The sequence below is a fragment of the Hemitrygon akajei genome, chromosome 23 (assembly GCF_048418815.1).
Source record: "Hemitrygon akajei chromosome 23, sHemAka1.3, whole genome shotgun sequence".
NCBI lineage: Eukaryota > Metazoa > Chordata > Chondrichthyes > Myliobatiformes > Dasyatidae > Hemitrygon > Hemitrygon akajei.
Window position 1 is genome coordinate 14,993,511 of NC_133146.1, and position 22,785 is coordinate 15,016,295.

Sequence of the window (22,785 nt, forward strand, 5' to 3'; positions counted from 1 at the left end):
CGTATTCTGCCCCGGCGCACTGGGTAATGATTTGATCTGTATGAGCAGTCGGCAAGACAAGTTTTCCACCGACCGTGATAAACCAACTCGCACCTGTAGACATCCAGTCTGGGAGCGGCATTTCTCTTGTAGTCCACCGGGGGGCGCATCTGCACGCACAAAGTTCGTCCCAATCGTTCGCCAAACTTCAAAAACAATTTTCAAAAGTTAAGCTCGTGAAAATAATTGGCGAGGGAGAGGGGCCAGAAGAGACGCGGCTGGCTGAGGGAGAGGAATTAGGGCCATGTTTGTGAGGAAACCTTTTCTCTGGAAATGTTTGGGGCGGTGGGTGTTTGCAAGGAGCCTGAGTGGGGGCTCCGGCAGTAGGTTGGACCTGGCCGGCATTTACCCCCCTATCACCACCCCCTTCAACCAGAGGGGAGAGGTGGACTACCAGCAGCTGGAGAACAACGTCCACAAGTGGAGCAAGATCCCCTTCAGAGGTAACTTGTGTTTGGACGATGTTTGTACTTCCTTTTGAAATCATGGAGCAATATAACACGGATACAGATCTTTCGGCCTAACCAAATCTTGCGGGCCGCATTGTCCACACGGCTAGTCCTAAATCACTGCGTTCTCCCGATATCCCTTTAAGTCCCTCCTCTCCACGTGCCTATCCAATTGCTTCTTAAAGGACACTTGCCGTTGTCTCAACCATTTCATCCGGTAGCTTGTTTCATATAATCTGCACACTCCTGTGAAAAAGTTGCTACTCAAGTCCTTTTAAAATCCGTCAAATCAATTCTTTTTGCCTCATATGCTGTGTCCAATCTTTCGCTATGAGACAACTAGTCTAGAAAACTGCCTCTGATTGTCTTCCTTAAATGAAGAAACCCATAAACCAGAGGAGCAAAATTCAACCATTTGGCCCAAAGAGTTGGCTCTGCCCTTCCATCAGGGATGATTTATTTTCCTTGTCAATCCCATCCTCTGGTCTTCTCCTCATATGACTCCCTGACTAATCAAGAACCTATCAGCCTCTGCTTTAGATATACTCAATAACTTAGTCTCTACAGCCGTCTGTGGCAATGAATTTGCAGATTCTCCACCCTCTGGGTAAAGAAATTCCTCCTCATCTCTGTTCTGAAGGGACGTCTTTCTAAGGCTGTGCTCTCTGGCCCTAGACTCCCTCACTATAGGAGACATCCACTCTATCTAGGCTTGTCAATATTCAAACTGAAGACAATCTGCAGATGCTGGAAATCCAAAGCAACACACATGAGATGCTGGAGGAACTCGGCAGCCCAGTCCGTGGAAAAGAGTAAACAACTGACGTTTCGGGCCGAGACCCTTCAGGACTGGAAGGGAAGAGGAAAAGAGTAAGAAGATGGGGAGAGGGGAGGAAGAAGTACAGGTGGTAGGTGATAGGGAGTCGGGAGGGGATGAAGTAAAGAGCTAGGATGTGGATTGGTAAAAGAAATGAAGGGCTGAAAATGGGGGAATCTCATGGGAGAGGACCGAAGACCCTGGAAGAAAGGGATGGAGGAGCACTAGAGGGAGATAATGGGCAGGTAAGGGGATAAAGTGAGAGCACAGTGGACAGAAGGGGACAGATGGACATTTGCTCAGATTTCCGGAAAGTGTTCGATAAGGTGCCACATAAAAGACATCCGTAAGATAAGAATGCATAGAGTTGAGGGTGATGTGTTAGCGTGGATAGATTAAATGATTGGTTAACTAATAGAAAACAGAGTGAGATACACGGGGGTTCCTCCGGTTGACAATCAGTGGTGAGCGGTGTGCCGCAGAAGTCAGTGCTGGGACCGCAACTGTTCACGATATACATTAACGATCTGGAAGAGGGGACCGAGTGTAGTGTATCTAAGTTTGCTGATGACACTAAATTGAGTGGAAAAGCAAATTGTGCAGAGGATACGGAGAGTCTGCAGAGAGATATGGATAGGGTAAGTGAGTGGGCAAGGGTCTGGCAGATTGAGCACAATGTTGGTAAATGTGAGGTCATCCACTTTGGAAGGAAAATGGAAGAGCAGATTATTATTTAAGTAGTTAAAAAAATTGCAGCATGCTGCTGTGCAGTGTGACTTGGGAGTGCTTTTGCATGAATTACAAAAGGTTGGTTTGCAGGTGCAGCAGGCTACCAAGAAGGCAAATACGCTGTTGGCCTTCATTGCTAGAGGGATTCAATTCAAGAGCAGGGAGGTTATGCTGCAACTATACAGGGTACTGGTGAGGCCGCACCTGGGGTACTGTGTGCAGTTCTGGTCTCCTTACTTGAGGAAGGATATACTGGCTTTGGAGGCAGTGCAGAGGAGGTTCACCAGGATGATTCCAGAGATGAGGGGGTTAGACTATGAGGAGAGATTGACACAAGGAAATCTGCAGACGCTGGAAATTCAAGCAACACACACAAAATGCTGGTGGAACACAGCAGGCCAGGCAGCATCTATAGGGAGAAGCACTGTCGACATTTCGGGCCGAGACCCTTCGTCGGGACTAACTGAAAGGAAAGATAGTAAGAGATTTGAAAGTAGGAGGGGGAGGGGAAATGTGAAATGATAGGATAAGACCGGAGGGGGCGGGGTGAAGCTGAGAGCCGGACAGGTGATTGGCAAAAGGGATACAGAGCTAGAGAAGGGAAAGGATCATGGGACGGGAGGCCTAGGGAGAAAGAAAGGGGGAGGGGAGCACCAGAGGGAGATGGAGAACAGGCAGAGTGATGGACAGAGAGGAAAAAAAAGGAGGGGGGAAAAAAGCTAAATATATCAGGGATGGAGTAAGAAGGGGAGGAGGGGCATTAATGGAAGTTAGAGAAGTCAATGTTCATGCCATCAGGTTGGAGGCTACCCAGCCAGTATATAAGGTGTTGTTTCTCCAACCTGAGTGTGGCTTCATCTTGACAGTAGAGGAGGCCATGGATAGACATATCAGAATGGGAATGGGACGTGGAATTGAAATGTATGGCCACTGGGAGATCCTGCTTTCTCTGGCGGACAGAGCGTAGGTGTTCAGTGAAACGGTCTCCCAGTCTGTGTCAGGTCTCACCAATATATAAAAGGCCGCACCGGGAGCACCAGACGCAGTATACCACACCAGCCGACTCACAGGTGAAGTGTCGCCTCACCTGGAAGGACTGTCTGGGGCCCTGAATGGTGGTGAGGGAGGAAGTGTAAGGGCAGGTGTAGCACTTGTTCCGTTTACAAGGATAAGTGCCAGGAGGGAAATCGGTGGGAAGGGATGGGGGGGACGATTGGACAAGGGAGTCGCGTAGGGAGCGATCCCTGCGCAAAGCAGAAAGGGGAGGAGGGAAAGCTGTGCTTGGTAGTGGGATCCCGTTGGAGGTGGCGGACGTTATGGAGAATTATACGTTGGACCCGGAGGCTGGTGGGGTGGTAGGAGAGGACAAGGGGAACCCTATCCCGAGTGAGGTGGTGGGCCGATGAGGTGAGGGCAGATGTGCAGGAAATGGGAGAGATGCGTTTGAGAGCAGAGTTGATGGTGGAAGAAGGGAAGCCCCTTTGTTTAAAAAAGGAAGACATCTTCTTCGTCCTGGAATGAAAAGCCTCATCCTGAGAGCAGATGCAGCGGAGACGGAGGAATTGTGAGAAGGGGATAGCATTTTCGCAAGAGACAGGGTGGGAAGAGGAATAGTCCAGGTAGCTGTGAGAGTCTGTAGGCTTATAGTAGATATCAGTAGATAAGCTCTCTCCAGAGATGGAGACAGAAAGATCAAGAAAGGGGAGGGAGGTGTCAGAAATGGACCAGGTAAAGTTAATGAAGTCAACGAGCTCAGCATGCATGCAGGAGGCAGTGCCATGATCCCGTCCCATGATCCTTTCTCTTCTCCAGCTCTGTATCCCTTTTGCCAATCACCTTTCCGGCTCTCAGCTTCACCCCACCCCCTCCGGTCTTCTCCTATCGTTTCGCAATTTCCCTTCCCCCTCCTACTTTCAAATTTCTTACTGTCTTTCCTTTCAGTTAGTCCTGACGAAGGGTCACGGCCCGAAACGTCGACAGTGCTTCTCCCTATAGATGCTGCCTGGCCTGCTGTGTTCCACCAGCATTTTGTGTAAGGAGAGTTTGAGTCGCCTGGGACTGTACTCGTTGGAATTCAGAAGAATGAGAGGGGATCTTATAGAAACATAGAAACTTATGAAAGGGATAGATAGATAGAGGCAGGAAAGTTGTTTCCACTGGTAGGTGAGACTAGAACTAGGGGACATAGTCTTAAGATTCGGGAAAGTAGATTTAGGACGGAGATGAGGAGGAACTGCTTTTCCCAGAGGGTGGTGAATCTGTGGAATTCTCTGCCCAATGAAGCAGTGGAGGCTACCTCAGTAAATATACTTAAGGCAAGGTTGGATAGATTTTTCCATAGTTGGGGAATTAAGGGTTATGGGGAAAAGGCAGGTAGGGGAGGATGAGCCCATGGCCAGATCAGCCATGGTCTTATTGAATGGGGGAGCAGGCTCGATGGGCCGGATGGCCGACTCCTGCTCCTGTTTCTTATGAGAGAAGGAAACAGGAATGGGGAAGGGGGCAATTGGTGAAGGAGAAGGGGGAAGTTAGAGATATCGATGTGCATGTCATCAGGTTGGAGGCTACCCAGATGAATATAAGGTTTTGCTCCTCCAGCCTGAGTGTGTCCTCATTGCGGCAGTAGAGGAGGCCATGGACTGACGTGTCGGAATGGAAATTCCGCTTTTTCTGGTGGATGGAGCCTCACCTGGAAGGGGTGCTTGAGGCCTTGAATGGTAGTGAGGTAGGGGCAGGTGTGGCACTTGTTCCGCTTGCAAGGATAAATACCCCAGGAGGGAGATCAGTGGGGAGGGACAAGTGGACAAGGGAGTCGCATGGGGAGTGATCCCTGCGGAAAGTGGAGGCGGGGGAGAGAAAGATCTGCTTGGTGGTGGGATCCCGTCGGAGATGGTGGAAGCTATGGAGAATTATCTGCTGGATGCAGAGGCTAGTGGGATGGTCTCAGAACAAAGGTATCTGGGAATACTGGTCTATCATTCATTGAGTATGGTGTCACAGGTAGATAGGGTCATTAAGACAGCTTATGGCACATTAGCTTTCATAAATCAAGAGTATTGAGTACAGGAGGTGGGATGTTATGTTGAAGTTGTATAAAACGTTGGAGTATTGTGTGCAGTTTTGGTCAACTACCTACAGGAAATAAGATTGAAAGAGTGCAGAGAAAATTTACAAGGGTGTCGCTGGGTCTGGAGGACCTGAGTTATAAGGAAAGATTGAATAGGTTAGAGAAGGTTAGAATAGGTTATGTCCTTGGAACATAGAAGATTGAGAGGAGATTTGAATGACGTGTACAAAATGATGAGGGGCATAGATAGGGTAAATGCAAGCAGGCTTTTTCCACTGAGGTTGGGTGGTACTATAACTGGAGATCATGGGTTAAAGGTGAAAGGTGAAGAGCTTAAGGGGAACACAAGTCGAAGCCTCTTCACTGAGAGGGTCATGAGAGTGTGGAACGAGCGGCCAGCACAAGTGATGCATGCAAGCTCGACTTCAATGTTTAAGAGAGGTTTGGATAGGTACATGGATGGTAGGGGTATGGAGGGCTATAGTCCTGGTGCAGATTGATGGAAGTAGGCAGCTTAAATGCTCCTACTAGATGGGCTGAAGGGCCTGTTTCTGTGCCGTACTTTCCTGTGACTCTAAGTTAAAGTGCATAATGTGTGCAGCTCAGTGTCCTAGTGACGAGACTTTGGTGGTGGCAGGGTATTTGTTACCCAGTCTGGTAGTCTGAGTGCTCCTACTGAATCATAACCTGGTCGTAAAGTTGTTATCTGAGTCCCACTTGTCCACGTCTAAAGTTTTCCCATCCATGTACCTGTCTAATGTCTAACCAATATTGTTGTTGTAGCCGCCGCCACCATTTCCCTTGATAGATTTTCCATTTACCCGCGTCCCTCTGTGTGCAAAATCTACCCTCGGCTTCCCTTCAGATCTTTCCTATTTTGCCCTAAACCTCTTCCCCCAAGTTTTGGACCCTTCCCCCACCTTTCTAGGGAAATAGCTGTTACCATCTATGTTGGTCGGAGTTGACCAGGGATGGTGCGTGTCAGCTGTCTACATGGCGTGCAAACTAGTACGCAAGCTGGAGCGGTGTGATATGGACAGCAGGCTTCCCCCTCCCCACGTAGCTGATGAATGGCAGAGACGGATACAGTTTGGCACCAGCAGCGTTGCTGGAGTCGCCAGTCAATGTCGAGGTCAACGTAGTCAAGCTGCCTTTGGGACCCAGGTCCAGATTTTCCCCTCGGGGTTTACTTCCCCGTGAGTGGGCATAGCCGCAAGGCAGCGGAGGTTTAAGATCAGATCTTTCCTCCTTCTAGGTGAGCTGACAACCACAGCTGATGAGCCCCATCTGCCCAAAGCGATTGGTTTTAAGGCGCCAGTAACCTGTCTTTGCCCCTTCTCTTGTCAGTAAGAACAGTTCTGTTGTGCCTAGTAGCTAAGCCACGTGTGAAGGCCAGGAGCTGGACTTGGTTGTCAGAGGCTGTTTAAGATGCACTCCGTTGGAAGCGTTTAATAGGTAGTGGGAGCTCATCCCCATTACCATCCCACAACAATGACAACCTTAAGGAACCACCTTATCTCTCCCATTCATTCTTTTAAATATTTCAGTAAGGTCGCTTCTCATTGTCATGCATCTCAAGGAATAAAATCCTAGCCTGGCCAACCTCTCCCAATAGCTCAGGCCCTCTAGTCCTGGGGGCCTCCACGTAAACCTTTTCTTCACGCATTCCAGTTTAACCATGTCTTCACTATAACAGGATGGCCCGAAAAACAATAATTGGTCAATACTTGGTAGTGAGGAGTTTTGGGGGTCGAGCAGGTGTCGTGTCAGTACCAGTCTGGTGGAATCAGAGCATTTCTTGGTGCAGAAAACCGTTCTAACTATGCTAGTTCCCCAAGCCGTGTCCTACCTGTGCTCTGCAAGCACTCGCTGACCAAACGTGGAGAGGGTTTGTCTCCAGAGCCCTCTTGGACAGCAGACCACATTGTGGGCATGCTACGTTGGCGACACTTTCAGGCTGCCACCCTTGGGTTGTAAGTCAAACGATCCATTTCGCTGTACGTTTTGATAAATAAATGAGTGTGAATCTGAAATCCCAGCTTCGTATGGCAGCTGCTCTGCCCAAGACTTCAAGAAAATGCAGAGAGTTGTGGACGCTGTCCAGTCCATTATGTGAACTAATCTTCCAAGCGTGGACCTTGCCTATCCCTCCGGCCGCCACGGGAAAGCTGCCAACGTAATCAGAGACAGCGCACACCCCGCACGTTTTCCCATCAGGCAGGAGATGCTAAAGCTTAAAACTGTGCAACGCTAGGCTCAAGCAGAACTTTTATGAGACTCTTGAGCCCGATAGGTCGACTGTACTCCTTTTCCATGGATGCTGCCTGGCCTGCTGAGTTCCTCCAGCATTTTGTGTGTGTGTTGCTTGGATTTCCAGCATCTGCAGATTCTCTCTTGTTTGCGGTAAAGGTGAACACTTGATCTCTCAGGGTACCTCATCGTGCTAGCTGCAGTGATTAGGGTCGGTTCATGCACTGAGTGGTGGAAGGGAAGTAGCTTTTCCTGAACCTGGTGGTGTGGAATTTCAGGCTCCTGGACCTTGTGTTACCGTACAACAAGCTCGCCAATTCTGTACCAATCCTGGGGGGAGGATGAGGGAGAGAGTAAGTGTGAACTATCTCTGTGAGACTGACCTCTCCGCCTGTACTTCTAGGCCACAATTCAGTGAATAGACACTGTTCCTTAGAAGCCACACAGCTGTCAGGAAAACAAAGAGGGACATCACAAGAGCGTTCCCGGTCAGGTTTGTTTAGAACCAGTCAGCTGAATAGTCTCAGCAGGAGAGTAAAGAGAGGAGTTGATTATAAGAACCTGGCGAGCATGAAGCACTTAGAACAGCACAGTACAGGCCCCTCAGCCCGTGATATTGTGCCAAACCTTTAACCTACTCAAAGGTCTATCCAATCTTCCCTCCTACAGACAGACAGACAGACTTTACTGATCCCGAGGGAAATTGGGTTTCATTACAGCCACTCAACCAAGAATAGTGAAGAAATATAGCAATACAAAACCATAAATAATTAAATAATAATAAGTCAATCATGCCAAGTGGAAATAAGTCCAGGACCAGCCTATTGGCGCAGGGTGTCTGACACTCCGAGGGAGGAGTTGTAAAGTTTGATGGCCACAGGCAGGAATGACTTCCTATGACGCTCAGTGTTACATCTTGGTGGAATGAGTCTCTGGCTGAATGTACTCCTGTGCCTAACCAGTACATTATGGAGTGGATAGGAGACATTGTCCAAGATGGCATGCAACTTGGACAGCATCCTCTTTTCAGACACCACCGTCAGAGAGTCCAGTTCCACCCCCACAACATCACTGGCCTTACGAATGAGTTTGTTGATTCTGTTGGTGTCTGCTACCCTCAGCCTGCTGCCCTAGCACACAACAGCAAACGTGATAGCACTGGCCACCACAGCCTCGTAGAACATCCTCAGCATCGTCTGGCAGATGTTAAAGGACCTCAGTCTCCTCAGGAAATAGAGACGGCTCTGACCCTTCTTGTAGACAGCCTCAGTGTTCTTTGACCAGTCCAGTTTATTGTCCATTCGTATCCCCAGGTATTTGTAATCCTCCACTATGTCCACACTGACCCCTTGGATGGAAACGGGTCACCTGTGCCTTAGCCCTCCTCAGATCCACCACCAGCTCCTTAGTCTTTTTCACATTAAGCTGCAGATGATTCTGCTCACACCATGTGACAAAGTTTCCCACCGTAGCCCTGTACTCCGCCTCATCTCCCTAGCTCATACATAGCCCTCCATGAGCTGGCATTGGAGAGGGTCCAGAAGAGGCCCATGAGAATAATTCCAGGAATGAAAGAATTTGTGTATGTGGAGCATTTGATGGTTCTGGGCCTGTACTCAATGATGTTTAGAAGAATTGGGAGGCAGGGAGAGATCTCATTCAAACCCATCGACTATTGAAATGCCTAGATAGAGTAGATGTGAAGAGAATGTTTCCTATAGTGGGGGAGTCTTGGACCAGAGGGCACAGAGGGATGTTCATTCAGGACAGAGATGAGGAGGAATTTCTTCAGCAGAGGGTGGTGAATCTGTGCAATTCGTTGCCACAGACAGCTACGGAGGCCAAGTCATTGGGTATATGTTAAGCAGAGGTTGATAGGTTCGTGATTACTCGGGGTGTTAAAGGTTATAGGGAAAAGGTAGGAGCAAGGGTTTGAGAGGGATAATAAGTAAACCAGGAGGAAATGGTGGAACAGGCTCGATGGGCAGAGTGGCCTAATTTGCTCCTGTGTCTTATGGTCATATGGCCTTCTCTTTCAACTGTGAGCCTATTTAAGAGCTTCTGAAATGTCCCTAATGTATCTGCCTCCATCACCTAATGGGAAACTAACAAGCATTAGCACTGTAGAGGTGAGGTAGGAGAAATGGTAACTCCCATGGAGCAGAGGAGAGGAGTGGAGATGAAGACGGAAACCAGAAATTGTTCTCCTTACAGCCACTCCGCCTACCACTGTGCCCCTTCTACTAGCAGCTGCGATGGCCCAGCCAACATAATCAGAGATCCCACCTACCCCGGGCATTCTCTCTTCTCCCCATTCCCATCAGGTAGATTTATAAAAGCCTGAAAGCGCGTGCCCCCAGGCTCAAGGACGGCTTCTGTCCTGCTGTTATAAAGAGAGTAGCTGTATGTGTCAGAAGTACATCAAAACATGCAGTGAAATGTGCCGATTGTGTCAACAACTAACACAGTCTGAGGGGTGCTGGCGGCCATGTTTTAAGTGTCGCCATACGTCCTGTGTCAATGTAGCATGTCCGCAGCTTGCTAACCCATTTGTCTTTGGAATGTGGGAGGAAACCAGAGCACTTGGAGGAAAGCCGTGCAGTCACGAGGCGAGCGTACAAGCTCTTTATACGGTTTAATTAGTTGGGTGTAACGGTGGGCCCAAGAGCCTGTTCCTGCACAGTACTGCTCTGTGCTCTAGTTGCCACATCCAAATTGGAGCAGCATTAGTGCCAGGAAGCAAAGAATTGACAGGGAAGAGCTGGATTGCTCTTGCGCACAGCTAGCACAGACTCAATGGGCCAAATGGCCCCTGCGCTATAACCATTCTGTGAACACCGATAACCACCCTGTCCAGTTGAGATCTGAGGCCACAGGAAGGCCGTGGGCTTTTTTCCGCAGATCCCACGAACAATGAGACTTGACTGTGGGTGCCCTGGGCTACAATGAGTGCATCCCTGTAGACAGTGGAGTCTCCATGTACTGCTGTGCCCTGCATCTTTCCTGTTATACATTAATGGATTGTTAGGTCACTGGCTTCGCAGTGCCTGGGCTTTGCTCTTTCTTAGTAAGTGTTTATACACACATCCCCTGTACCTTGGACTAGCTAAACTTCCCTTCTCGATCAACCTCCTGTTGGCTAATTTGTCACTAAGCCCTCTGATGTTTGAAACCAATTTGAAACCACCTGTGAGAGTAATTTTCCCAACAGTGGACCTGTTTAAACTGAGCAACACACAGAGTCCTTGGGGCCGGAGGGATAGAATTTCTGGCAACATTTTAAATTACCACTTAAGTTGTCCCAGTTGCCTCATCTCATGATCGGGTTTATCATTAGGACATGGGTGTCAATGATATAAAATGACTATGAAGTGCAAAAATCTTCAATAAATAGTGCAGAGAAGAGGATTAATGAGGTGGTGTTCATGTGTTAATAGACCGTTCAGAAAGCAGATGGCAGGAATGAAGAAGTTCTTTCTGAATCATTGAGTGTGGGTCTTCAGGCTCCTGTATCTGCTCCCCAGTGGTATTAAGGAGAAGAGGGCAGGTCCTCGATGGTGGTGTTCCTTCTTGGTGGATGCTGTTTTCAGGAGGCACTGCTTCCTGACGGTGTCCGTGCTGGTGGGGAGGGTTGGAGCTGGCTGAATGAACTGATTTTTCTATTCTAAGCCCCATTCTCCCACCTTCTTCCCATAACCCTTGATCCCCTTACCAATCAAGAACCTAGCAACTTCTGATGTGAATACACCCAATGACTTGTTAAAGGCTTGTTAAACAATGACTTGTTTAATTCACTGAAATTACATTCACTTTGCCTCTGTGGGAATGCTAGATTCACCACTCCCTGGTTGAAGAAATTCTTCCTCGCTTGAGTTCTAAAGGGACATAGTCTTTTCCTGCGACTGTGCCCTTGGACCCTAGACTCTCCCACTACCGGAAACATCTCCAACCTCTGCTCTCTCCCACTACTGGAAACATCTCCAACCTCTGCTCTCTCCCACTACTGGAAACATCTCCACATCTGCTCTATCCAGACCTTTTAATATCCAGTGGATTCAGTGAGGTCCTCCACCGTGCATCTGATCTCCATTGAGTACAGGCCCAGAGAGATCACAATGTTAAGCCTTTTATTCTTGGGACTGTCTCCAGAGCCTGCACATCTTTCCTTGGAGACAAGACTCAAAATTGCTTGCAATATTCCAAATGCGGTCAGACCAATACTTTGTACAGCCTCAGCAGTACATTCTTGTAAACTCAAAATGAACGCAAACATTGCATTTGCCGCCTTACTTCTCACAACATGCAGTTTGTTGTGTTCACCATTGAGGGAGAGTTCAGAGCAGACCAGGACACCGGCATGCAGGATATTTATCGATAACCCTGCTTGTACAGTATGTGAACTCCTCACAGGTGGGAGAGGCTAACTGAGTGGCATAGGAATAATAAAATTAACTACCACAACATTTCCCCTTCTTGGGGGTGGGGGGAAGAAAAACTAGGTTGGTAGTTCTTGTCTATAGAACTGCATTGAAATTACGTTCACTGAAATTGAGCGATTCAGTTCACTTTACCCATAGCTCATAACTTATGTTTCTTACATAAACTTAAAAAAGAATTGCCAACATTATAACTATTTTTACGTCTCTATTTTCCTACATTTTTTATCAATTCCTTTTTTCTACCAGTCTTTATTTTGTGAAATGTTTTCGACATTAGAACTTTTATTTAAAAAACACCCATTTATCCCTTCTACCACAGGGCATGACCATTCATTGCCCTCTGCTGTATTCGCTCTGCCACTTCTTTGCCCACTCTCCCAACCTGCCCAAGTCCTTCTGCAGAACTCGTGCCTCTATGACGCACCCCGTTCCTCCATCTACCTTGGAGATGTCTGATAACTTGGCCACAACGCCACCAGATTCCTCCTCCAGATTGTTAAAGTGGATCCCATTTCTCTACACCTTCCCTGGAAAATTATTCTCCATTTAACTGTTGTAATTTGGAAGGTCCTGACGCCTCCTTCCATTCTGGTCTCGGTACTTGTGGCATTAAGTAAGTGCACGTCCTTTCTGTTTGTAGGATTGGTTGTGCAAGGCTCCAATGGGGAGTTTGTCTACCTGAGCAGCGAGGAGCGCATCGAGATTGTCCGCAGGGTGAGGCAAGCCCTCCCTCGGGAGATGCTTCTGATGACTGGCTCTGGATGTGAATGTGAGTAGGGCCAATCCAGTGTAAGAACAGAGTACTGGTTCTTCAGCCCAATGTTGTGTTAACCTCTTAACCTACTCCAAGATTAGTCCAACTTAGATTCTAACACATTTCCCAATGCCTAAGTTGGTGGGGTCTTTTGTTGATTCTGTTATGGTTATTCATCTATTGTGTTGGGCGCGTGGCCAAGTGGTTAAGGTGTCGGTCTAGTGATCTGAAGGTCGCTAGTTCGAGCCTTGGCTGAGGCTACGTGTGTGTCCTCGAGCAAGGCACTGAACCACACATTGCTCTGCGACGACACCGGTGCCAAGCTGTATGGGTCCTAATGCCCTTCCCTTGAACAACATCGGTGGCATGGAGAGGGGAGACTTGCAGCTTGGGCAACTGCCGGTCTTCCATAAAAAAAACCCTGCCCAGGCCTGCACCCTGGAAACTTTCCGAGACGCAAATCCATGGTCTTTCAAGACTAACGGAGCCTACTACTGCATTCATCTATTATGAATTTATTGAGTAAATGAATCTCGGGGTGACATATAGGCACTTTGATGATAAACTTGCTTTGAACTTTGATGAAGGGATTGTGAAAGACAGCCAATGGTTCTAGCTAAGGTCCATCTTGCTTTCTTCCTCCTGCGCCCACCCCTCCCCCCCCCCCCCCAGCCACGGAAGCTACCGTGACGATGACGCAGCGAATGGCAGACGCGGGGGCGAGCGCTGTGATGGTCATCACTCCGTATTACTACAGGGGCCGGATGAACAGCTCTGCCTTTATTCACCATTACACGCAGGTAACAGTCGGCCCTGGGGGCGCAGGGGGCGGGATCTCTGCTCGTTGCTGGGCTTGGGGCTTCGTCTCGTTAGTTGATCGTCCTTCATGGACGTCGGGTCGAGCAGAGGGCAGCTGGAGTTGTGGGTTGGGGGGGGCACCACCTCTGCTGGTGGATGGAGGGTGGGGGGAGAGCTGCCCCTGCTAAATTGGTGCTTTAATTTATTATTGTCTGAAATACCGAGGGACAGTGGAAAGCTTAGTTTGGCATGCCATCCATACATTAGAGAGTTCATCGAGGGAAAATGAGCAGAATGCAGAATAAAGTGTAACAGTTACAGAGAAAGTGCAGTGTAGCCAGACAATGAGGTGCGAGGGCCATAACGAGGTAGATTGTGAGGTCAAGAGTCTATCTTAATGTACTATGGGTATTATAACCATATAACAATTACAGCACGGAAACAGGCCATCTCGGCCCTTCTAGTCCGTGCCGAACGCTTACTCTCACCTAGTCCCACTGACCTGCACTCAGCCCATAACCCTCCATTCCTTTCCTGTCCATATACCTATCCAATTTTTTTTTGAAATGACAATACCGAACTTGCCTCTACCACTTCTACTGGAAGCTCATTCCACACAGCTACCACTCTCTGAGTAAAGAAGTTCCCCCTTGTGTTACCCCTAAACTTTTGCCCCTTAATTCTCAACTCATGTCCTCTTGTTTGAATCTCCCCTACTCTCAATGGAAAAAGCCTATCCACGTCAACTCTATCTCCCTCGTAATTTTAAATACCTCTATCAAGTCCCCCCTGAACCTTCTACGCTCCAAAGAATAAAGACCTAACTTGTTCAACCTTTCTCTGTAACTTAGGTGCTGAAACCCAGGTAACATTCTAGTAAATCTCCTCTGTACTCTCTCTATTTTGTTGACATCTTTCCTATAATTTGGTGACCAGAACTGTACATAGTGGGATAAAATTCATCCTTGAGCCTGGTGGTATGTGCTTTCAGACTTTTGTACCTTCTGCCCAAAGGCAGGAGGGTGAATGACTGGGCGGGTGGAGTTTTTCATTGTGCTGTCTGTTTTACCGAGGCAGTGAGAAGTGCAGAGTCCATGCAGGGCAGGCTGGTGACCATGATAGGGTAAGTTGTGCAAGGCAGTGGAGGGCCTAGTGTAACACTATTACAGAACCAGCAACCCGGGTTCAATTCCTGCTGCTGTCTGTAAGGAGTTCGTACATTCTGCCCATGACTGTGTGGGATTCCTTCCACATTCCAAAAATACGCTGGTTGGCAAGTGGATTGGTTACGGGGTGTAACGGGGCAGCTCGGGCTGGTTGGGCTGGAAGGGGCTGTAACTGTGCTGCATCTGTCAGCAAGACCACAGGACGTGGCTACAGAATTGGGCCACCTGGCCCATCAAGTCTGCTTCAGCATAGCTCATTTATTGCCCCTCTCAACCCTAATTCCCTGTCTTCTCCCTGTAACTTTTAATGCCCTGACTAATCTATTAACATCTGCTTTAAATATACCCAGTAACTCATGTGGCACAGAAGTCACTGAGTCCACAGCTGTCACTGTGCAATAAATTCCACAGGTTTAATGCCCTCTAGCTAAATCAATTCCTCCTCATCTCTGTTCTAAATGGATGTCCTTCTGCTCTGAGGTTGTTCCCTCCGGTCCTAGACTCTCCAGCTGTAGGAAGCATCCTCTCCGTATCCGCTTTGTCTAGGCCTTTCAGTAAATAGATAAATTTACAAAATGTACATTAAAAACAAACGAAATAAAAATGTAAGGAAGTAGGAGGGAAGACCCTCAGTAGACTGTTTGCAGTTGCGTGGAGAGCAATTGCCGTACCAAGCTGTGCTCCTGGATAGAATGCATTGATAACAGAAGAAAGGTGTGTTAGCCTCTGCGGTTGCCAGTGTCGGGGCTTGGTGGGCACAGAACAGCTCGGTGTTGGTTATGGAGCGGGGTGAGGTGGGGTGGGTGCATCTCTGTTCGATTTACCTCTGATTGTACCCATTGAGCTGCAGGTGGCAGATTCCTCGCCTGTACCCGTCGTGCTGTACAGTGTCCCAGGCAACACAGCTCTGGAGCTGCCAGTGGATGCCATTGTGACGCTCTCCCACCATCCCAACATCATTGGGCTAAAGGACAGTGGCAACGATGTAAGTAGCTGTGGTCTCTTTTGCTGCGTCTGCTGCTTTGATATTTAGGAGGAAAGGTAGTTGACTATAAAAGAGTTGTTGAATGCTAGCACAGACTTGGTGGGCTGAAGGGCCTGTTTCTCTACAGGTCAAAGAACTACTTGAGCCTGACCCACTATACCTCTTCCAGGTCCTTTTCCCATCCACTTGTCCTAATCTCAGAGTACACTGCTCTGCATGCAGAGCACAGGCCCACAATCCCTTATCCGAAATTCTGAATTCCAAACAGCTCTGAAAACCGAAGTTTGTTTCGCCAACAGCTGACGTCACTCAGGTGTGACGTGGCAGCACTAGCAGAGGCCGCCAGACATCAGTTGTGGCTCAGCGCTCATACTGGTTACACGTGTATTTGCTGTTCGCTGATGTGTTTAATTTCACTGTGAAAATGTCAGAAAGAGCTGCAGATACCCCTATGGGTAACAATGAGAAAAAGAGAAGGAAGCATCTATCATTATCAATAACGCAGAAAGTGGAGTTATTGCAGAAGCTTGATCGTGGTGTGTCTGTGCGGCGTCTTACTGAAGAATATGGTGTCGGAACTACCAGTGTATATGATTTAAAGAAACAGAAAGACAAGTTACTGAAGTTTTATAGTGACGGTGACGTTCTACATTTATTCCAATAAGTCATTTACCATGTGTTTGATTCGGTTCATTTGAAGCTGTTTATTTTTATGTTTCATTGAATGTTTTTGTTGGAAATAAAAAAAAAATTCTTGTTGTTATTCCCTAAACAATACAGTATAACAACTATTTACATAGCATTAACATTGTATTAGGTATTATAAGTAATCTAGAGATGATTTAAAGTATACGGGAGGATGTGCGTAGGTCTGGAGCTCCGCTGGGTCCTAAAGTCCACCGCACTGAGACATTAAATAAGGGACTTGAGCGTACGTGTTTTTTGGTATCCGTGGGGGGTGGTCCCGGAACCAATAAGGAGGGATTCTGAAATCTGAAAAATTCTGAATTCCAAAATTCAACTGGCCCCAAGGATTTTGGATAAGGGGATTGAGATCTGTACGCCGTACTGTTACAGATGAACTGCTGAATGTATCCTAACTGGTTGCTTCGTGGTCTGGTACGGCAGTTCGAATGTGCAGGAATACAAGGAGCTGCAGAGAGTAGTGGCTTCTGCCCAGTACATCACAGGCACAGCCCTCCCCACCATCGGTGATATCAACAGGAGGTGCTGCCTCCAGAAGTAATTAAGGATCCATCATCAAAGTTCCCCAGCATCTGGCCATGCCATCTTTTCGTAGCTGCCATCATTGTACAAGTCTGGAAGTCCCACATCACTAGGTTCAAGAACAGCACCTTCCCTTCAACCACTAGGGCCCTGAACCAACCGCCACAGCCAATCGGCACCAGAATGTGTGGCGACGCTCCCAGCACATCTTGGGCTGTCTTGCTTGCTAACGCAAATTACACATTTCACCGTATCTTTTGATGTATGTGTGATAAATGAATCTGAACCCTAATCACTGCCCTTTTCCACTACAGAAGAGTGTTTTGTACTTTTATAATTGTGCATAGTTTATGTTTGTGCTTTTCTCGTGAAGGTAATGCTCTGTGCCTGTGACACTGCAAGTCAGTTTTTCATTGCACCTGTGCATACGACAATAAACTTGACTTTTGGGGGGGGGGGGTAATAAAAACCTCAAACTCGCACTCTTAACGGAACTCTTCACACCTGCAGTCCACCATGTCTGTTTGGAGCAGAGATTCCCACAACAGTGTGTCTGAAAGGTAGTTCCTGGGATTGGCCTGGAGTAGGCTGGCTCTGGTCTGAATGTTGTGCCTTGTGCTCCGTTGCCATTTCTCTGTTACCAACCTCTTTGAGGAGCAAACCCTCCAAACCCAGGGATCCAATCGTGCAACAAGGGTTCAACAGTATAAAATGTCTGGGCAGTGCAGTGGCCTAACATTTAGTGTAAAGTTATTACAGAGCTAGTAACCCAGGTTCAATTTCCGCCATTATCAGTAAGGACTCCCTGTCACAGTGACGTTCTCCCTGTCACCACGCGATACTTGGACTGTCACGCTCTATTCTACATTCTGTGACATTTCCTTTGTACTGCCTCAATGCATGAAATGATCTGTGTGGATGGCATGCAAACCAAGGTTTCTCGGTGTATCTCGGTCATGTGACAATAATTATAATAGACCGATTTAGAGGGGAGATGGTCGGTATAAAGAGGGTGGAGAGAAGGTTTGTAAAGTTGGAGAGTAGTAGAGATTGCAGAGGGCGAGCCGTGAGAGAGTCTCACAGAACTTGGGCAGCGTAGTGGTTAGCACAACGCGGTACAGTACCAGCGGCCTGGATTCAATTTCCGCCGCCGCTTGTAAGGAGTTTGTACGTTCTCCCCGTGACCACGTGGGTTTACTCCGGGTGCTCCGGTTTCCTCTCGCATTCCGAAGACGTACAGGTTGCGAGGTTACTTGGTCATTGTGAATTGTCCCGTGATTAGACTAGGATTAAAATCGGGGGGTGGCTCGAGGAGTTGGGCCTGTTGCATGTTGTATCTCAATAAATAAATTAACTCCCGCTGAAGAGAAGAAATCGTCATCAAGCTTCTTGTCTGCACTATGTCCTGCCTGGTTTTACTGTTTTGTTTACCTTCCCTTGTATCCTTCGATTCCTGCCACCCACATCATGGTTGCTGCTCTGACTCCGCCCCCCCAACTCCCGTCACCTGCACAGGGGCACCAGACCAAACTCATCGGACTATCTGCCAACTAGAGGTGACCCTCGACAACCTTAACTGGTCAAAGGGAGGGCTTTTGTATGAGGATCCCGGGGTGGGGGGGGAGGTGCGATGCTGGCATCGAACCTGTGGGGAGGGGACAAACGATGTCATGGTGGTGCGACACTTCACAGCACCAGCAGTTACTGAGGGCTCTGTTCCTGCCGCTGTCTGTAAGGAGTTTGCATGCTGTCCTCGTGACCGCATAGGTTTCCTCCCACATTGCAAAGACGTAGGGGTAATGGGTTAGAGAGTTACGATGACGTTGTGCTGGCACTGGAAGTGTGGTGATACCTCCAGCACGTCCTCGGACTGTGTTGGCCATTGGTGCAGATGATGCATTTCATCGTATGTCTTGACGTGCATTTGATAAACAAGGCCAGTCTCATAACAGAAAGTCCACGTCCGGCTCCAGACTGGTGTACTGTTGTCACGTGCACGGCGGGAAAACGCTTTGCTGCCGCTGAATCTCATTGAGTGACTGGTCATCTGTAAACTCTGTCCTTGCTTCAGGTTACAAGGATCGCCCTGATTGTTCACAGAACCAGGAAGCAGGGTTTCCAGGTGCTGGCCGGATCTGCGGGATACCTCCTGCCGTCGTACTCAGTGGGTGAGTGGGGAATGGGGCCGGGGAGATCACAGGTGAAGCTATAGGCAATGCCTGTTGTGCCTGCTGCAATGCTGTGAGACCCACTCAGCATTACTCCAAATACCATCGGATGTGCTGGAAGCGGAAGGGGTTCTATCGTCAGAACCCGATCAGGTTTAATATCACCGGCATAGGTCGGGAAATCAGTTAACTTAACAGCAGCAGTACAATGCAATACATAATAACAGAAAATAAACCAAACTGTGAATCTCCCATCTTCACCACTCACCTCCCCTACCTGGATTGATGCCCTCTTTCCCCACTCCCCACCTCAGTCCATCAATCACCTCGGGTCTCTTTCTCGTCCCTCCCCTCTACCCTTTACTGGCCATCACCCCTCCTCGCTCTCTGTCCCGATGCACAGCTTGGACTCGGAACATTAACATTTCCTCTCCCCTCCTGCTCGATCCGCTGAGTTCCTCCGACAGACCATTTGTACAGATACCAATTCGCCATAGACTCTGTCCATACTTCCCGCTGCCTCTGGGTAGCGGCCAACTCGATCAAACACCCCACCCACCCCAGATATTCTCTGTTCTCCCCAGTCCCACCGGGCAGATGAAAAAGCCTGTACTAGCAGGCTCAAGCACAGCTTCTGTTCCACTGTTATCACACTAATGAACGGTAAGGTGGGCTCCTGAGTCACAGACCACCTTCTTGTTTATTGTGTCTCTCTGTGGACGTTCTCTGTAGCTGTTGCACTTTATTCTGCATTGTTACTGTTTCACCTTGTTCTATCTCACTGCTGTGTAGTGATTTTAACTATAACTCTTTAATTTGGCAATCTGTTACTTCACCATGTACAGCCACAATGCACTGATGTGATGAAAGGATCTGCATAGATGGTGTGTAAAATAAGATTCTCACTGTACCTCGGTACATGTAACAATAAAAAATATAATTTTTCATAGTTCATGTAAGTTTATTGTCAGTATAGGTATACACTTAGTGGCCACAGGATTAGCTACAGGAGCGGAATCCGGTGTGGACTTCTCCTGCCGTGGCCTATCCACCTCAAGGTCCGACGTGTCCTGTGTTCAGAGATGCTCTTCTGTGATGGATGGTTATCTCAGTTACTGTCACCTTCCCATCAGCTTGAACAGATCTGACCACTCTGCTCCGACCTCTCGCATTAATCAAGTGTTTTTACCCACAGAGCTGAGGAAGTATAGAAAATTGAGGCGTATAGAAATGCAAGCAGGCTTTTTCCACCAGAGACTGAAACTAGAATTCATAGGTTAAGGGTGAAAGGGGAACCTGAGGGGAGGAAACCTCTTCACTTAGAGGGTGGTGTGAGTGTGGAACGAGCTGCCAGTGGAAGTGCTAGATGCTGGTTCAATTGCAGTATTTGAGAGAAGTCTGGTTAAGGAAATGGATGGGAGGGGTATGGAGGTCTCTGGCCCAGCTGCAGGTGCATGGGACTAAGGAGAATCACGGTTTGGCATGGACTAGTGGGGCTGAAGGGCCTGGTTCTGTGTTGTAGTGCACCATGACTAGGTCTCAGGAAAAGCTACGTGACCCAGGGAGTGTCTGTACTTACAAGGAACAACGTGGCTCAGGGGAATGATCAGGGGACAATTTTGTGGTCCAGAACCAGTTCAGGTCCCAAGGGTGCCAGACTGGAGAGATTCAGCCTGTATAATAAATAGGGTTAAAAAAAAAACATTGTTTATGTTTAATTGTGTAGAATTGTTGAGCAAACATTGGCTGGGAGACTCTGTAAACTCATCTGCTCCATTGTATATGCACTTGGCAGATGGGGTTCCATCTGGAGAAGTGCGAAGTGATTCACTTTGGAAGGAACTTGAAGGCTCAATACAGGGTGATGGCAGGATTCTTAGTGGTGTGGAGGAAGAGTGGGAACTTGAGGTCCGAGTCCATAGACCCCTCAAAGTTGCTGTGCACCTTGATGGGGTTTTTAAGAAGGCCTGTGGTGTGTTGGCCTTCAATATTCAGGGGACTGAGTGCAAGAGTTGTGAAGTGATGTTGCAGTTGTGTTCAGTTCTGGTCCCTCATTGTAAGAAGGACGTGGAAGCTTTAGAGAGGGTGCAGAGGAGATTCACCAGGATGCTGCCTGGATCAGAGAGCATGTCTAATCAGGGGAGGCTGAGCAAGTTAGGGTTTTTCTCCTTGGTGTGAAGAAGGATGAGAGTACTACTTGATGGAGATGTACAAGATAATTAGAGGCACAGACAGAGAGGACAGCAAGCCTTTCTCCCAGGACAGAATAGATCATGAGAGGGCACAACTTCTAGCAGTGCTTGCAGAAAAGTATAGAAGTTGTAGGAGATAGGGTTTTTTTATTTACACAGGAAATGGTGGATACGTGGAACACACTGCAAGGTAGGGGTAGAAGCATTGGGGAGATTCACTACTCTGGCTGGTCCTCCCAAAGAGCAACTCCTCACACTGCTCTGCACTTTATTTCAGCCCGATTTTCCAGCTGCTCCACTTTGATAGTCTTCCTTGCTGTCCTCTATATCCCCAGTCCTGGTGTCGTCTGCAAATTTGCTAATCTAGGTAATCACATTATCAGCCAGATTGTTGACCTGGATGACAAAAATAGATGGACCAATCCTCCGGTACCTGAGCTGTCGGTAAGGATGATTTAAATGTCTCTGCTATTTCTGCACTTGCCTACAACAGGATCGGAGGGAACATGTTGTCAGGCCCTGGGGATTTACCCACCCTGATTTACCTCAAGCAGCAAACACCCCCTCTAATCTGTATAGGGTTCATGACCTCGCTGATGCTTTGCCTTCCTTCTCTGCCCATCCCCCGAGTAAATACAGATGCAAAAAATAAGTTTAAGATCTCTATTAGCTCCATGCATAAATTATAATTTTGATCTTCCAGAGGAGCAATCGTGCCATGCAATCCTTTTGTCTTAACATATCTGTAGAATCTCCTTCACCTTGTCGGCTAGAGCAACCTCGTGCCTTCTTTTAGCCTTCCTGATTTCTTTCTTAAACTGTTCTCTCGGCATTCCTTATTCTCCAAGTACCTCATTCTCATTCTCAAAAGTACCCTTTTGTTAAGCAGGGCCTCAATATCTCTCAATAACCAAGGTTCCCTAAACCTCTTATTCTTGCCTTTTATACAAGCAAGCTCTGTACTCTCAGAACTTCACTTACTTACCAAGTACACCTTTGCCGGAAAACAGCCTGTCTCAATCCATACTTGAGGAAATCTGCAGATGCTGGAAATGCAAGTAACACACACAAAATGCTGGTCCTGATGAAAGGTCTCGGCCCGAAACGTCGACAGTACTTCTCACTCTAAATGCTGCCTGGCCTGCTGCGTTCCACCAGCATTTTGTGTGCGTTGCTTTCAATCCATACTTGCTGGGTCTTTTCTGATGCCATCAAAATTGACCTTTCTCCAAGTTGGAATCTCAACCTGCGAACCTGATCTAACCTTTTCCACAATCACCTTGAAATTAATGGTTTTGTGGTCACTAGATGCAGAGTGTTCCCCTACACAAGCTTCTGTCACCTGCTCTGTCTCATTCCCTAACAGGAGATTGAGTATTGCACACTCTCTGGTTGGGATTTTTCCTGAACACATTTGACAATCTGGATCTCAATCTCAATTTAACAGTATGGGCGTCCCAGTGAATATGTGGAAAGTTAACATCACGTACTCTTGCAACCTCGTGTTTCTTGCAACAATCTCTGCAAATTTTCTTCCTCTAAATCCCACAGACTGCTGGGTGGTCTGTAATGTAGTCCCATTAATGTGGTCGTACTTTTCCTATACCTCAGTTCCACTCATAACGCCTCACTAGACGAGTCCTCCTGTCCGTCCTGACTGAGCACCGCTGCGATATTTTCCCTGACTAGTAACACCATTCCTTCC

At 47.9% G+C, this 22,785-nt stretch overlaps 2 protein-coding genes across 4 annotated transcripts in view; one reads left to right on the forward strand and one right to left on the reverse strand.

Annotated features, from left to right (window-relative positions):
• The window catches only part of LOC140715181 (uncharacterized), an 81,459-nt gene extending 81,262 nt beyond the window's left edge, over positions 1–197 (reverse strand). For both annotated transcript variants that reach the window (XM_073027014.1, XM_073027009.1), the window contains exon 1: positions 1–197. The gene's annotated coding sequence lies outside the window, so the exon portion shown is untranslated.
• The window catches only part of hoga1 (4-hydroxy-2-oxoglutarate aldolase 1), a 27,870-nt gene continuing 5,254 nt past the window's right edge, over positions 170–22,785 (forward strand). Inside the window, exons 1-5 of one of the 2 annotated variants that reach the window (XM_073027021.1) lie at positions 170–482; positions 12,431–12,559; positions 13,217–13,344; positions 15,353–15,493; positions 18,792–18,888. In XM_073027021.1, coding sequence (XP_072883122.1) covers positions 284–482; positions 12,431–12,559; positions 13,217–13,344; positions 15,353–15,493; positions 18,792–18,888 — 694 coding nt within the window. In that variant the 5' untranslated portion in view covers positions 170–283. The remainder of the gene's footprint in view (positions 483–12,430; positions 12,560–13,216; positions 13,345–15,352; positions 15,494–18,791; positions 18,889–22,785) is intronic. The other variant, XM_073027022.1, reaches the window with a different exon arrangement.